General features: G+C 32.9%; 1 protein-coding gene across 1 annotated transcript in view; it reads left to right on the forward strand.

Moving 5' to 3' along the window:
• The window catches only part of LOC121116628 (cell adhesion molecule Dscam1), a 209,078-nt gene that overhangs the window by 151,291 nt on the left and 39,882 nt on the right, over positions 1-17,905 (forward strand). The window contains exon 14 of the mRNA XM_040710890.2: positions 7,376-7,503. Coding sequence (XP_040566824.2) covers positions 7,376-7,503 — 128 coding nt within the window. The remainder of the gene's footprint in view (positions 1-7,375; positions 7,504-17,905) is intronic.

Here is a 17,905-nt window from a genome sequence, read left to right on the forward strand (position 1 = left end):
TATCAGTTTTTTTCCAATAACTCGTAGAAATGTTTAAAAACAATATTGAATTTTTTACTCAATAATTTGCATTATAATGTAGAACTGTAATATTGTGGATAAACATTTTTTATGCTTGAGAAAATGACAATTTGCTGCTGTCTCTAGTCTTCCTTACTTTGTAAAAACCCTTTACCAAATTAATGGATCATTCAATGAAAATTTATTAGATTTTTGATAGATAAAAAGACAATGATATCTTCAAATATATGGCCCTGTTTTATCAAATAGAACATGCAGTTCCTTAAATCAAGATAACCCTGATACTATACAGGGTCGTTCATGTAAACCTGGACCACCTTTAACTTCATTTGATCAATAAGAGAAGCAGGCAGGTTTGAAAAAAAGTTGTAGTACATGTTCTAATAATACAAAATAAAACATCATTCAATACGTCCGCCATCTTAGCCAATCATTCGTTTGATACTAGGCCTAGAGGATTTGCAGGACTGAACCATGACCGCAGTGGGGGAGTATTTGTTGTAGCACTTGATAATCTGAATCTTATTGATTTTTTTTTGTGTGGAGAACTATCGAACAATAAACCAACCGAACTCCCTGCATCACCAAAGACGAACTTATCCGTGGAATCAAGAGATAATTCCAGGATTTGCCAAGAGAACAAGTGATGAAGGCCTCTTTGCACCTTCGGCATCGTATAGAGGCTGTAATTGATGCTGAATGGGATTTTATTGAATAAAATAAATTAGAATCCATCAGGCTTTCAGAATCAGGTTTTATATTTTCAATTCTATAACTAGCTAGAGAGAAAATTGCTAAAAAAATAAAAGAAATGATTTGGAGGAAACGATGGGTTGCACAGCCTGTATATGTAATATTTAAAAAAATTATTAGTTTATGAATTATATTGTATATTATAAGGAAACCCTGAGAAAATGAAGCCCTAATCTCTAGGATTGATTTAATCAAAGAACTTATTCATCTTCAGTTTTTTTATATACTTTTATGAAACTTTGAATATCGTTTCACAACTTTACCTCACAAACACAAAAATGTACTCTGTATTTTGTTGTCACCTGTCGATGTTTCTTCTTCTTTTCCCCTAATTAGTGTTCTGAACATAATAGGTTTATTTATAATTTGCTTCTGTTAAGCTCCACACAATAGTGTAACAACCAAAAGAGAGAGAACGTGTCTTGAGAAGGATTTTTTGTATCTTGGAAAAGTTCTATAAGATAAATTGTGAACAACAAACGTAGCATATCTATTTATGTAGATTAAATCTTGATGCAACATCTATATAAAGTATTATATCGCGTAATTATTCCAATGTTTATAATATTAATTATAATAGTAACTAAGAATTAGGCTCTAATAACACATGGGCTAAAGAGTCCCTGGCTTCACATATAGATGGCGCTATTTTTTATGTAAAATCACCTCGTTTACAGTTAGTACTTACCTTCAAAATACAACAGTCAAAATGGCATGACAATTTTTTTTTTAGTTTTTGATTTATTGTGCTAAGTGTGGGGGCCCTACTTTTGCTATGTACATAAAAAATGGGTAAAAAAATATTTCGTGCTCTAATTTTAACCTACTTCTTGATGTGGACAAAAAATACTGTTTATGTTAAACAATGCCTTTAAAAGTATTATAATGTCTCCGCTCCAATAAAGCGATTAACAAAATAAATGATAATGATTTAAAAAAATAAAATAAAATATTTGAAACGAAAAAACGTACATTTCTTTGTTCCGCCCGGAACTTTTCAGCCCATATCTTACTAATACATTTAGATTATTCATTTTTTTGGCGTCAGTAAAAATGTCACTCAAGGCAGGATCATATTTTGTTTAGACCCAAACTTCGGGTAAATGCTAGCAAAAAAAATTGAGACAAATATCTGTCTAATTTTGGTCTTGGATCTGGATCCAAATGTTTGGATAGTCAAAATTTATTTGAATATTTACATCTAAAGAAAATGTAGATCCCCCTTATATTACATTGTCAATTGATTTAGAACATTTCCCTCCTGTTTCTCTATATGGAAAGTTGGGAGATATAATATGGGGCGTATACTTTTTAAAAGCTCAAAATAAAGTAAATTAAATTTTTTATAAAAATTAAATAAATACTGAGTAAAATGATAAATTAAATTGTAAAAAAAAAAAAAACACAGTTTTTATAAAAATTAAATAAACATAAGGTTAAAGAAAATTTGTTTATACCTTTGAATATAACTTGATCTAAATAAATATATGTGTAGACCATAACAATTTTAAAACTATTTGGTTAAATTCAGTCATACATAAGCAAAGTATTACTAATTGGCGCTCAACAAATTATTGAGCGGGAGTGTGCTCCTTGTTTTGAATAACTAGCGAGAGCGCACTCGCCATTTTAGAAGAGGGAAAAAATCGCTCGAATTTTTGCTTATTTATATAAATTGGTATTACTTAATCATTTTTCTGCATCGTATGAGATAACATCGAAAAAATTGAGAGTTAAATAATAATTCTAAAGATACCAAGAAAGGATGGTTAAAGTTATGTCTCAATATAAGCAAGAATCTTTTTTTTCTATGCTTCATCAGTGGCTCTCTGCTGTCTTCGGTTGATGAGTTTACCTCTCATGTTGACAACCACTCTAAGAAGACTCAGACAACAGCCCCTCAGAGACGCCAACAGCTCCTTTGAGTGTGGAGATTACATTGGGAGATCAATCTTTCTTTTTTGTTTACGGTTTTTCCCAACTGAAATACGATTTTCTTATATTTTTATGTAGTAAATTAACATAAGATCTCAAAAACTTAAAAACCCTGTGTTCAGCCTCAAACTAATTATGAGTCTTAACTGAATGATGGTGCACGAAACTTCCTTATAACTTGTCCCTAAGACAGTTGTTCCCAAACTTTTTATGCCCAAGGCACAACAAAAGATAAATAAAAATATCTTGGCACAACAATTTGTATTAAATCAATTATTTTGATTATTATCAGCTATTGCAAATAATGTATGGTTGTTCAAAAATCGTACAGCACACTTGAAGTGGCCTCATGAGACACTGTTAAGGGGAAGTGATTCCCCTAAACATTTAATACTATCGTATTTGGATTATTGTATTGCGAATTCTATCAATTCAATAATACTATTCAAAGATATTTGAATATTTGGCAAAATTATCGTTAGATATAATCAACCAAAATTTTTACCATCTGATTTATTCACTATTTTCATCAGCTATGCTTGAGAGAACATTTTCTACAGGTGTTCAATTATCAAAGTATCGATGCCACAGTTTGAATGATGAAAAATTTGAAAAAAAAAAAAACTCTAGTCAATTAATCAAATATTTAATGGTTAAAACATTGGATTAATCATTTTATGATTTTTTGTTAGTTCAAATATAATTTTGGATCTTTAAGTTTTATGTATTCTTATACCTTATTTACCTTCAATTTGTAGAATAAATAAGTTATAAAAATTTAACAAAATTAGGCAATCATAAAGAGTTGTCAAATTTAAATACTCCTATACATAAGCGAATCCAAATGATTTTTCTTTAAATGGAGGGTGCGTTAGGTACATTTGTGTTCATTTGACAAACATTATGGTCAATTTAAATAAATAAATTATTCTCATACCTCCTTTGGAGGCACTTCAATTTATAAATTAAATTAGAAAAAATTGTAATCTTGCGGCAAAATAATGCAACTTTCTGAATGATGATATTTTGTTATATAAAATATAGGTGTGTTTTACTCACATAGAGGGCACTGTCAAAAACTTATATTATGTCTCAGAGCTACGGAGTGTCACACTATGCTTTATATTTTGGGGTTTATCATACACTATTAGAAATTAATCTATTGATATGCATTTGAAACAGCATATCGGAGACAAATTAAGTCTCATATATTAAATGAATGTTCTAAACCTTTTAATATAATGGGTTGCATTGTCATTTGAAATATTTTAACAGGCCACAGAGTCTCTTATATTAAATTTCATAAAACAAAAATATGAAATATAAATTAATTTATTTCAAATTTTAGGGAAATCTTTTCTTATTTTTGTATCATTTGATCAAGTACCGTTTCTTTCAGAAAGGAAATTTTCAAAAAAAAAGATTATTTTCTCTGTTTTCGCAAAAAAAAAAATATTTTGCCTCAGAGCTGTAATTCTTCAAAAATTCCTTTATTTCAGAAATCTATATCCCCTCCAGCCCTCTACGGGCGTCCCTACAGGTAGAGTATCGAAAAATACGACATAACATCAAATATTTTTCAATGTTTGTAATTTATTTTGCGCGTTCTAAACGTTTTGATAAAATTCTGCAAATTTTGCTACAAAATACTACTTGAAGTGAGAATGAGTAGGGAGCCGCACTTAAATATTAAGCGGCCCCAAAATACGGCCATGGGTTGAACACCCCTGTTCTAAACAAAAGTTACTATTCTTGGGTATATAAACTCATCCCGTAAATTTGAATACATTCACTGCTTAGGAATTAAATAATACTGTTAACAGCTGAAAATCCACCGTATAAGTGTTTTATTTTTTGATTTAGTTACTTACAAACTCTTAACTTACTAATATTATATTTATATAATTGTAATATCCCATAAAAACTGAAAATTATGATCATTAATTTATACATTTCATTAACTATTTTGAGTACTTCAATAGGGATCGTATTGCCAATGATATCCCTTAGAATAGACGGATTGAAGTGAGCCGTATTGCTTTTAATACTTCATTTGAGCGGTCCACCTGAAATCGTGTTGTTTTTTTTAATTTGATTTTTCGAAATAAAGTGAATGTGACACAGGGGTTCTAAGTGAATTCTATGCAGTAATTTTTGTTGTTGAAATCTCTTCTTCAACAATAAATCCCACATCTGAGCCAAACTTTCTATGACCAAAGGAGTTAACACCTACGTACCAGTAACTCATTTCAAAATGGGGTCATATGCAAACCATATATATATTTATGTATCTATATATAATATTGAAGAAAATATCTGAAAAGGATAACCTTAGATATGAAACAGGCAAATATATTAAAACCTTCTCCTGAGGTGATTAAGTCTTCCTTTTTATTTTTGCTCCTTTCATTTCCGTTCTCTTTTCAAGTCAGTCACTTCCATTTAAATCAAGGTACAATTTATATTCCTTTAATAATATATTAAATATTAAGCAAGTGTCTATTAACTATTTAGTGTTGTATCAACTCGGTTTGATTCGTTTTGAGTTGATGAATTTTCTACTTGAATCGACTTCATATTTCATTGACTCGGCACACAGTGTGGGCACCCAGTAGAATGTAATTACTATGTTATCCCTGTTATTTTTAATTACGAGGTGTCATTACGCAACCAAACGACACTGCGCCGATGTCTCTGCAGATACTGTTGCCATCTCCATCCGGAATGCCTTAGTTTATTATAGGCCCCATACAGCTAACAAAAATCGAAAATACTGCAACAAGAATATGGCTGACTTTTAGCCTGCCTCCTTGCAGCCCTCCTCCAGGCATGATATCAACCTTTATGACTTTTCAGTTTGAAGCATCTTAAAAAACAATACTTGCCACAACTCTGATCTAAATTTAGGTTCTCTCGGAGCTGACATCATGACAGCCTAGTACGCCGTGGACACATCCTTTATCGGTGATAGCTGCTAATCGGTTCACCAATGTGTTAAGGCTAACATAGCTTGTAAATGGAGGACATATTGCATAAATAATATCGCAAAATATAGTTCTTTTTAATATCAGAAATTAGTTTTGAGTTGTCTTTCTTTGATTCCATAAATAACGTTTTCCTAATTTAGTTTTGCTAATGGAAATTTTGGAGTTTCCAGTTAATAGTCATCTACAAGATTCAAAATAATAAACGTTGGAGCCATTATTATGAGATTTCGGTAGACATTGTCGCTCAATAGCGTTGTTTACCTGGTCCTAAGATGGCATTCCTACGATATACGAAGAATATTAATAAGATTTTGCGAGTTTTTTGCCCCCCCCCCCCCAGAACTTTATCTCAATCATTCTATCGCTCCTTACTCATTTTGAGAAATATACCTATCGAAAGAAAACGACAAATATTTATAGAAAATATTCATTTTTCATCACTAAAAAACTAAAGATTACACAAACGAATAATTAAAAATTATTATTCCAAATTAATAAATTGGTAGGTGTAGTAGCTCTTTCCTCTTGATATAAAATATAATTTATTTTATTTTGACAAAATCATATATCCCACCGCTGGTATTAACAAGGGTCTTAATTCGGTAGACCTAAGGTCAAAATAAATACCTAAAAGGTTACACCATCATGTAATCGGGCTTGCCATAATTTTCAACTTGATGTACCGTCCTGGGTAAGAGAGACAGTTGTTGACGTCATAGAGTATAACAGTGGTACTCTAACAGTAACAGTCAAGGAAGGCAAAATATAACTACTCTTGGCAAAAGTTATACTTTTTGACGTATCTATTAAAAAGCGTGGTGGAAGGTTGTTAAAAACAACCTGAGCTATGTAGCTTACGTGCAAATAGAGAAAATGACAACTGAACGTGATCGATGAATTTCTATACAAGTACTCCAAGCGGTTGGGCGTCTCTGGGACCACCTTCTACGCCGTCAGCAAGTCCAACACGTTGGAGAGGATTAAGAGCTTTGTCAAAAGGGGGAACTGGAGGAGTTATAGGAAATAGCCAATGCCAATCACCTCAAGTCCATGAGGGGCCATGTAAGAGATCACCAGACTCTCCAGAGAGCTATTAAAAAATGAGGATGGAAAGGGCTTCGTAGACTTTCGACACCAGCAATGAAAGGAATTCATCTCCTCCTTTACAATACTTTCTTGAATGAGTCTTTTGAGCTCTTTTGACCTCTTTTTTGACACTTTTGGCCCTCTACATCCCTCATGCCAAAGCCCTTTATCTTTTACTATTTATAGGAGAAACTATCTAATGATATACTTACTTACTTACTTAAAAGTAGTAAGTACAAACACATCAATAAAGGGATACAAAGGACATTCATGCAATATTTGATAAAAGGAGAAAGAAACGTTTTCTTATATTATTGTTCTAGAGGCAAAAAAAAAAGAAGAATTATTTAAGACAGATAAAGAAAATAGTTTTATATTATATATAATACGATCATTATAGTATTCTAAGATTATAGATATATTTTTTTTATTAGTAATCGTACAGACTCATACTAATAATAATATCCGTCCAAAAACGACGGAAGAGTGTTTTTTATTGTCTCTTCTTCTCTCTCAACGTCAATAAAAATATTGCTTATTGCTTGTGTTGTATGTTACTCATTGTTTTTATTTGTGTTCTTATTTATAACTAGGATCTACCCCAATGGCTCCCTCTTTCTGGAGTCCTCCTCAGGAGCAGATGATGGACTCTACTTATGTAAGGCAGAGAATGGAATTAGTGAGCAGGGATTGAGCAAATTAGCACGACTCGTCGTTAATGGTAAGTAATGAAATGTCCTTCAATGGACTTTAGTATGTATTAGGGTGAAGTGAATGCTCATACTTTGTTCAAAAACCCAATTTTTTACTAAGTAGTAGATTTGTTTAAAATATGACCTAAAGCGTCTGCTAAAAAAATTCCAATTGGCAATCATTATTTGTCCCTTTTATCAATATTCATTAATTATCCATGTTTGAATATTTATTAAAGTATAAAATACGTGAGCTAAAATTGAAACTATTTTGTAACTAATCTGTATAGTTGTATAAAATATGACTTAAAACGCGTGCAAAACAAATCCACATTGGCAATCATTATTTTTCTATGTATTCATTAATTATTGAAGTGAGGATGTTTATACAATATTAAGTCCGTAATCTCATGGATAATGGAGACTGACACTGAGCTTTAATTGAAACTTTTTTGTTTATAAGTAGTAGAATTGTATAAAATATGACCTAAGACGCCCGCTCAAAATTTCAAATTGAAACATTGAGCTCCAGGTGAAGTTTTTTTTTGTTGCTGTGATGGTTCTTAATGAAAAAAAAAATATCAGTTGGTAATCTGAACAATGTGTTTTTATTTTCCAATGCTTAAAGTATAGTTGTACAGAATATGAGGATTTGTTGTAGAGTTATAAGCGTAAGTCCTTGTTGGACTCAGAGTAGAATTGGAGAACGAAATCGGAGTAATCCATACCAATGTCCTTGTTTATTTCTTTCTCACTCCCTCTTCCCGTGCCACAGCTGATTGTAGCTGATCTTTTCAAAGAAATTCTTCAAAGTTTTAAGGTTACTATGTTGATTTTTGGTTTTTTTTTAACAGCCCATTCTACACACAATTTTAATCACTTTACATTTTACGTCTTCACTCATAAATTTAAAAGAATTGTGTAAAAAAACGACTAAATATAGGGATTAGAAAAGAAAAAACAGTTGATGCGTGTGCGGGTTCCTCTTTTTTGTTCACTATTTAATAGGTCGTGTGTGTGTAAACATCTTCCTCTGAAAGAAGATTTCTCGCTAATTTTTGGCTAAATTGTTTTAAAAATCCATAATAATATATATATGAATATAAATATAATTACAATATTTCCCCTGCACTAATGTTATTTGAAATATAGAAGATCCCCCCCAAAATCATCCATCTCTACTCATAATTAGAGATTGTACCAAATAAAGGCTATCCGTCCAAATTAAATAAATATTCGGCACCAACATCACCCTAATAAATACATATATATATGTAAGAAATATGTTAGTAATATACAAAGTGTGTACCTTGTGGCTAAATAGAATAATAGGGACGATAAAAAGAAAGGAAAAGTGACCAAGAACAAAATACCTTTAATATCTAAATGTTAAGAAAAAAAGTTTAATTCAGACTCAATCCCTCACTCTTAAATACAATGGAGCCTATGTATGTATGTATTTAGAAAGGTTATTATGTATGCAAGGTGAGTACTCAAAAATTATAAAATTTTATAGGGCATTTTGACTTTTACATATATTTATTTATTTGCTATTTTTATGGGAAGCTTGATATTTTTAAGAATTTTCTACACTTTTTATACAATATGTCACCCTCCATTCTGAATGATGGCTTCCATACAGGTACGAACAGAAGTTCGAGGACAAGTTGTTCCACTTCTCCTTGATCACGGCCTTGAGGGCATCAACATTCGGGTGAGAAGTCGGGTTGTTCTTCACCTACAAGATGCACCAAACAGAGAAGTCCAGGGGTCACGTTGGGAGAGGATGAAGACTAGAATTCTGCCGGTAAGAAGGCAGCCATGTTTTCCGTACAGAAATGCTGTACCTTCATGGACGTGTGTGCCGGGTTGCCGTCTTGGGTAAACACATAGTTGTCCCTAGAATCCGTGATCTTCAACCTTGGTAAGACATGGTACATGGATTTTTGTAGTAGACGTCCGTCTTGACTTTCTCCTTGGTATTGAAAAAGTAGTAAGGCATCTTGCTGCCGTTGGAACCCACGACACCAAGGACAATGATCTGAGCTGGATGTTTGTTCCTGAAGGATTCCTTGACCTGAGCTTTTGAATCTACCAAGAAACCATCATTTCTCCAGTTTAGAATAGCGTCCACTTGTCGATTTTCGCACGGAGGAGATCACATACCCGTGCCGTTTTGCTTGTTGACTATTCATACATGATCGCCAAAAAATAAAACAAACATCAAATTGTAGCTTTTTGTCAGTTCTTTCAAATGGTGCTTAGTTCAAAATTGTCAGACTTTTAGAACTAAGGCTAGACGGACTTGAATAAGATTCGTATTTTTGAGTCATCACCCTGTATACAGTGTGCAAGGTAAAATCATGGACTTTTTGATCACGAACAAATAGGTTAAACTTTTTCAAGAATTAAAAGGACTACAATATTGAGGCAACTTCTTTATTTATATATCTTTCTGTTCTTAAAATGATTTCCTTTGGCTGCTACCATGTCCTCCAAACAGGGCCTAAAAACGTCGTTACACTTCTTGATTCAGTCCTTGGACATGGCCGCCCACTGCTTCTCGACAGATACATTTTTAACTATTGTAATTATAGGTTATGCGAAACAATTTCTATGTTGGAAATCATGTCAAACTTCTGAGTCTATGGTAGTTTTTCTACATTGCAAGTCACTCTTGTGTTAGAAAATAAGACAGAAAGAGACGTTCGGATCAATATCGCTGTACTTCTCCGGGTGAATTACACCCACAGATATTTCTATATACTGAAGATTATTAAATTAGATTTTGCTATAACAGGCTCTTTAGTTCCTTGTCATATAGTTTTTTTTGCTCAGATTTGTAAGCCTGGAAAATTGATCATTATTTATTAAAACTTTCAGGTTGTATAAAAAAGATGTATTAAAAAAATATGCATTATTTTTCCAATGGATGCCTTTATTAATATACATCTCGCCTTCTAACGCACAATCGATTAACGTGTTAGAAAGATAAGCTTTTGTTCTTAAAATAACTTAAAACAGTTTTGTGATTGTTTTTCTCAGTATTGTTTGAGCGATTGTCAAAAATGAGCACCAGCAAAAAGAAAATACGGCAAATTTTACTGTTTTTCTTCGATAAAGGGTACAATGCAAGTCTGGCAGTTGAAAATGTGAATAGTGTTTATGGGCTTAATACCTTAACTGAGAATCACATGCCATTTTGGTTTCGTCGACTGCGTTCCTTTAGTTTTGATGTCAAAGATCTACTACGCTATGGAAGGTACATTGTCGAAAAAGGACTGTTTTGATTGCAAAGGAGATAAAAATTAAAGAGGAAATTTTAAAAAAAAATGTATTCAAAATAATTGATATACCTTTACCACACCTAAAATGAACATCAATGGGGAACGAGCATTGTTTACTTATATAAGTTTTTTTTTTAAATCAACACATTGTGCGCCATCTTATGGTAAATATTATTTACTATAAAATATAAATGTACGTAACTCAGATTAAGGGGCTCTGAAAATTTATCTCATCATGCGTCATTTTTGAAAACAGTTAATTTAAACAAGAAGCTACAGATTGGCACACCACCTAGCGAATAATATATTTTTTAGTTTGTTCATGGCATATTAATTAGTATCAAAAGGATCAAACAACTTTCTTGTTAAACACCAACTTCAAATATAGACTAGATATAAAGGAACTATTATCAAGGAAGCGAAGAAAAGGTAGTCATAGCTTATGTAGAATAAATTTAGGAAATATTGGCATCTCTGGAATATGGAAAAAGAAACCATTAAATAACACTTAATTATTGCTTTAAATCTATTTTCTTGTAATCGTTTAACGTACTTACTGAAAATAAATATCCTTTAATGTACTTTTGAGTGGAATTTTCACAAAATCTCATATTGGTAATAAACTTATATTTGTAACGTTAAAATTTAATTAATCAAATATATTTTTTTTACAAATTCTTAACATGGAAAGATAAAATACTTTTTTTAAATATTGTCATTTTTTTTAGTTAACAAAATAAAAATGAACTAACAATTGTATTATATGAGGCTTATTATTTTTTTAATGTGTATCAATCCATCAAACGCAATAACTTGGCAAGCTAATATTAGTAAAATGTATATTTTTGAAAGAAAGGGAAACATAAACGTAAAATGTAAGACTATTTTTGAAAACTAGGAAGTTATATTCAAATTAAACTCAAAAGTAGAATTTTAAAGAGTATTTCAAATTCATTACAAAAGCCGCTTTTGAAATGAATTAATGATTATGTACTAAAGCATTATCCCATCTGAAATGACTTCTAATTTTCCACAATGACAATTTTCCTCCAGGACAATTTTTCTAGAACCAGACAATATATAAAAGGTGGGGATTTAAATTTTTATAACGTTTAGACCTCACTATTTTTGCAACCCACGGATCTATCTTTATGAAAGTGTGTTCATCAGATTTAGCTGACAAAACAGTATTAAAAAAATACCAAATCCTTTATTTTTATCGATTATTGTATGCCTCCATACAGGGCGTACGCCCAAAGAGATTATTAGTTTACTAAGCTGCTCAAATCAACCCTTTACAATGTTGTCGAGGCTTTCAAGTAGTACATATAATGGATGAGATCGTTTTGGGCTAATAACTGATAATAAATTAATGGAATACACCATTAAAATGAATAAAATTTAGCCTCATAGCCCGCCAGGGATCAACACCTTGGACTAACATGAGGCGTGTGGGAAAGAGAGTCCAATAAACATGCATATCATCCTGTTGACTGCTTCAGGATTTCCATTCTCGAGGCAGTGACCAAAATGAACAAAAGTTTCCTCATTCAGCCCTGTGCTAGGTTCAAGACCAGGTTGGAGGATGTGGTTGAAGGTGAGGGTATTGGTTTGAGTGATTGTCTTCACTATTGACCCCTACATATAAGAGAAAAAGATTACTGAGTTAATTTTGGGAAAATAATTGTAATGTACATTCATTTGCAAAAGTTTCAGACCACCTCTGATAATAATCGTTTTCTTAACGTGTACCCTCTCTGACGTTCAAAGGTCTAAAACAGTTACGTTACAGGAAGAAAGCTATTCTGAGTGCTAAATTGCCACAAAGATGTGACTGTTTTTCACAATGCCATCAATTTTTCGCAATATTTGGGATTTATGCAGACAAAAAGAGAACATTCATGAGCGATGACGCCATGATGAAATTGACTGTTTCATTCCCTTTCTGCTAAAAATAACAAAATACTCCTGGTGGTCTTGAACTTTGGCAAATGAATATACATTATCGACATAGTCTGTGAACAACACGCTCGGAAAATAATTCATTCTTTTGTGCTCAATGTGCGTCGGTTCGATACTCCGTGTGTTGCCCGTCAATAAAAGCAAGGTAGAATTATTTTTCTGAAACTATAGTTTGTTCAACAATTGTACTCTTTGACGAATTATTATCAATTTCTATCCACAAATTATTCATTTTTTTCCCCTGGGTGCGCCGTAAATTGCATTTAAATTAGCCTAAATTGGTCCTGACAATAAAATGGATAGATTTTATCTATTTGATAGGTACTATATATGGGTCAATATATGAAATCAAATAAAGGTTTTAAACTATAGTTAAAATTCTTGGGTACCTCAACTCATCTCCCAAATTGGAATACAAGGCTTATAAATGACTTAAATATGTCGATGAAATATTAGGTTTTGTGTATTAGCTCCTGTGCTCAATTTACCACTGGGGCATTATCTCCAATCCCAATATTATCACCTTATGCACTATGAGGCTAGTCCACTATGTCGTGGGTGTGGTTTAAGAGATGAAGAACCAGTTCATGTAGTGTATGTATGTCCTAACCTTATAATTGAGTGGGCAGGGCTTTTGGACAATTTTTGACCTTAATAAGGACCTTCCGTCTCCAGCCTCAACAGTTTCTGAATTCTGATGTTGCCCTGGCTAAACAATGCACCGTCCCTTGATCACGTTCTGAACTAACTGCACTAGGACACCTAACCACTAAACTATTTCAGGGCACCACAAGTTAAAGTATTTTTTACATGTCCCTGTACTGATTGTATGTTTTTATAGTATATGTAGCAATAAATGTTTTTTTTTTGTTTTTTTAAATAAGGCTGTGTGTATTCTACGAGTATGAAGTAAAAAAATATCTTGTGATTTTTCCTTTCCTTTATTTTTTTTAAATTATTTTTATGTACATATATTGTCTTCAACTTCTTACGTCAGATGGATTAATTGTAGTACTAAAAGTTCTACTTATATCTAATCGATGCAACTCCATTTGACTAATAACAAAGTAAAAATGTCGTTAAATTAACACGCACTTACAGGAGCATCTGCAGGATTTTCGGTTGGGGGTAAGGGGCTAACACAGAAACATGAGGAATTTAGAAAAGGGATTTTTCCTTCTTGCCTTGCTTTAGAAAGTACCATTTTCTAGATCAAAAATTTGAGGGTAACGTCATCAACAGGAAAATTTGTTTGTAACATAATGGTACAGCAAGAATCAGTTCCAATATCCATTTTTTATAGTACCGTTTTGAAAGTGTCTGTTCACCCCTACCACAATAATTCCAGTATCACACAGATTTACACAGAATCTAATAGATAAATCCCGACAAATTTTGATTTCATCAAGATCAATAACGAGGTCTACAGCCTTTGTTTAACAATATAAGAATAGAAATAGCACCTCAATCGATTCAGCCGGCGTCAGTTCCACCACGTGCTCGATCCCGAACATGAAGCTGGCACAGAAGTGTGTGACGTGCGGGAGATCCTGCTAATTGGCATCACTTATGATGCTGACATTGAAAGCCTTCACAGAGGGGAGGGATTTGGGACAAGCCTCATCTGATGACTAACCTGAGACGTAGAAGTCTAATAGGCTCATGTTGGGGGAACTGGGGGTCCCGTCTCGACGTCAAAAAACTGACACATTGTTCAACGTATTTCTTCCAAAGAGACTCTGCACCAGCAAAAATTTGGCTGCTGTGCGTCAGCACAGATTCTCTTTGGAAGAACGACGTGCTCTCAAACGCGACCTTGTTCATCCATGGGACGAGAGTGTTCTCTAGGAAGTTTTATGACTCTTGGACTAGTCCACTTTGATAAATCTTTGCATTGGCCGGAAGAATAAGGGTGTATGAAGTCGCACAAACTCGGGACGAAACTGAGGAGTATGACAAAAGTGGAGTGCTTCTTCTGTTTCTGGACGATCTCAGAGTAGTTCTAAGCGATCAACTTGTCGGTCCTCCAGTTGATATGGGAAGTTGAAAACTTCTTCGTATGAGAAAAATCTAAGAAAATGAATTTGGCCCAGATAAGGCCTCAAGATCTTGGTGCAGGGCTCTGGGAGCTTGGCTTTGACCGTCAAAGCCAAGTGGAAATGAGGCTTAATTCCTTTACAGCCCTATTCAACGGCATCATGCTCATAGTTTGGCCCTTGGCCAGCTTCATCATTGATTCGTTGGGATCGACTAAATTGATCTCTTTGGGCCAACCCAGAATGTCAGAATTATCTTTTTGTCAATTTGGGGCTTTTTGGAGCCTCCTGGTGATGTCGTCTGATTCGTTAATACGCTTAGAATATCATAGACAGTAATCCAGGGGTATCTGGTAAAGTCGATGATAGCCCTTTAGCTCGAACTAATTAAGTCATAGTCGCTCTTCGCGTCAATTCCACGGTTATTTTTTTATATTTTCACGCTTAAATCGGAGCCAAATGGTTCCAAAAATTCTCAACATATCATATATAGCCATTAAGTGGACCGTCATTTTTCTTATAAAGTCAAACTCTGTCTGGATTTATCCATTAAACTCTGTATACTCGTATACATGTGTTGTACTTGCCTGAAATGGCTTTGGTTTACAAAATATGGGTCATTCCATGTAAAATTAACGAAAGAAAATCAAAAATGTCACTCGATCCTCAAAGTTTTGGATGATTTTTGGTACAAAAAGCTCGAATTCATGAATAGATTAAGTGTTCAAATTTCAGCAATTAATTCTGAGTCATTTCTGATATATATGTACTCGTCTTAAACCACAGTTTTTAAGGTCTCTTTAATGTCTTATTACCGATACTACTTTTCTTGTATATTTTTTTTTACCCAAAAGAGATAAACTCTTGAAATTTGGTACTTTACTATTTTGAGGTATGAGGATTCGAAACATGAAGTCAAAAGTAGAATACTTCAATTTCTTCAGACCTCAATTTTGATTTTATTTTTTTCTTTTGAATCTGAAATATACTAGCAAGTACTTCATCAACAATAAAAAAAATTGCCCAACTCTTACGAATATGAAACTTTGGCAGCATGCTCTACATAACTAGGGGTATCACTGTGCCAAAAATCGTAGCTCCCCGGGTGGGATCTCAAATTTAGGTTACTTTTCTTTGGAAATTTGGTCAATTTTACTTATGTTTTTATTTGGGGAGCTTTAAACCCCTATAAAAGGACTATCGACACCATTCTATAAAAGCAGTAACAAGATCGAAAGGAAGACAGTTTCAAGTCTCAAAATAGAATAAACACACTATTTTATCGTTTTGTCCAACTTTATAAACAAGTGGTATACTATAACCGACTCATATATATATTTTTTTAATTTGCCGACTTCTAATAAATAATATGAATGACTGTAGTTCAATTTTCTTTTCTCAGTCTATATAGATTATAGAATAATCTTGAGATATAAAAACGTAAGTAGAGAATATGCTATTTCCTTTATGTTTAAGGTCTCAGAACTCAGAATTAAATTGAATTCTAAGCAGATTTACTTTCAATAAAACCAAATAATAGTAAATTTTAGTAAAAATCGTTTCCTTGTGAAAATGTATTATAGCTTTTTTCACAGATTGATTGGATTTGTGAGTTTTTTAATCCGTAACATCCCTAGTCTGAAGTATTAGAAGAAATTACGGGGGAAATTAAATACTTAGCTATGCACTTAGTAGCAAGATTAAAAGTAATTAATGCATTTAATTAATATGACTTTTTTTCCTCTTCATTTAAATAAAAATCAGAATGATTTTATAAAATTAAATACAGATTCCTTCACTTTGGCAGTGTTTTTCAAACTTTTTTCAACGTAGAGCCTCTTATTTGGTTCAAAAAATTTCAATTAGATTCTTATTTTTAATATGTTCATCATAAAAATATTACTCTGGTAAAGTTTTTCGCCAGTACTGCTAGTTATGAGATACTTTTTGATTTTTTATGTTATTTATTTGCCCCCATTTTCATTGTGTACCAACCTTCAAAAGACAGCTGTCAAAATGGCATTACAATCTGTTCTTTAGTGTGATTCAACTCTTTAAATACATACATAAGGAATAAATAAATAAGTAGAGAGGTGAACTGAGAGGCGGACACAACAAAAAGGGGAAAAGAGGTCTTGGACCTAACTTATTTAAATTTATTTGGCTTCAAGGGTCGAATCCTGCTCTTGATGTGATCAAATGCCGTTCAAAATCAGTGTTAGGTGGACACTGTTCCATAAAGCGAATAAATTAATAAATAATAATAATTAAAATAAAGGCAATTTGGAACAATAAAAATCTTTATTTTGATAATGAACATTGCAAGTCCCGGACTCTTTTTGGCCGAGAGGAGCTTAGCTGTCCTGGTGTTTTATTTAATAAACTACAAGGAGCCCTGTGATGAAGGAAATTAACACAAATCCCACTCCATAAATACATAGAAACGACGTATAAACCAAAATTATTCGGGTATCAATCCTCAATTCTAAACCGAGTCCAAAAATGACTTACATTTATAACTTCCGAGCAAGCCCTCATTGTTACTCTGGCTTTGTTAGGAATACACTCACTAGTTAGTATTTTAAACTTAGATCATTTCTTCACAATAAATAATAACGATGGCACCTTTGGAAAATCAAAAAAAGGTTGCTCATATTCCCAACTCGAAAAAGCCACTCCCGTATTCTAAGACATACTCACTTCTACTATTAAATAAATACAAGTATTTTTCGGAAGTAAAGCAGCTTAGCACTCACTATAAACCAATAAAAGACACTGTTTAGGTTTGCAACTACAGAGTCAACCTCGCACAAGATGCTTGAGATTTACAGCTTTATGTATCAGCTCTATAGTCTTACCATACAGTATGGCTGTATTTTAATCGATCCAATCATGTTTTACACAACTTTCTACTGTAAAATATGAACCAAGGAATCCTTTTTAACAACGAGCGCGTGTTGAATTAGCTTATAGTAAAAAAGAAAGAAAAAACGGAAGGATATTATATAAAATAATGATTGGGACGTTGGATACGGCTTAGCAAAGAACGTGAGTATCCTCAGAGCTGCATAATAATGGAGGATGCGTACGAATATATTTGGCTGTAAATTCTGGCATTGTTAAGTGTGCAAGTTTCGTTGTTATTG

The sequence above is a fragment of the Lepeophtheirus salmonis genome, chromosome 4 (genome assembly GCF_016086655.4).
Source record: "Lepeophtheirus salmonis chromosome 4, UVic_Lsal_1.4, whole genome shotgun sequence".
NCBI classification, from domain to species: Eukaryota; Metazoa; Arthropoda; class Copepoda; order Siphonostomatoida; family Caligidae; genus Lepeophtheirus; species Lepeophtheirus salmonis.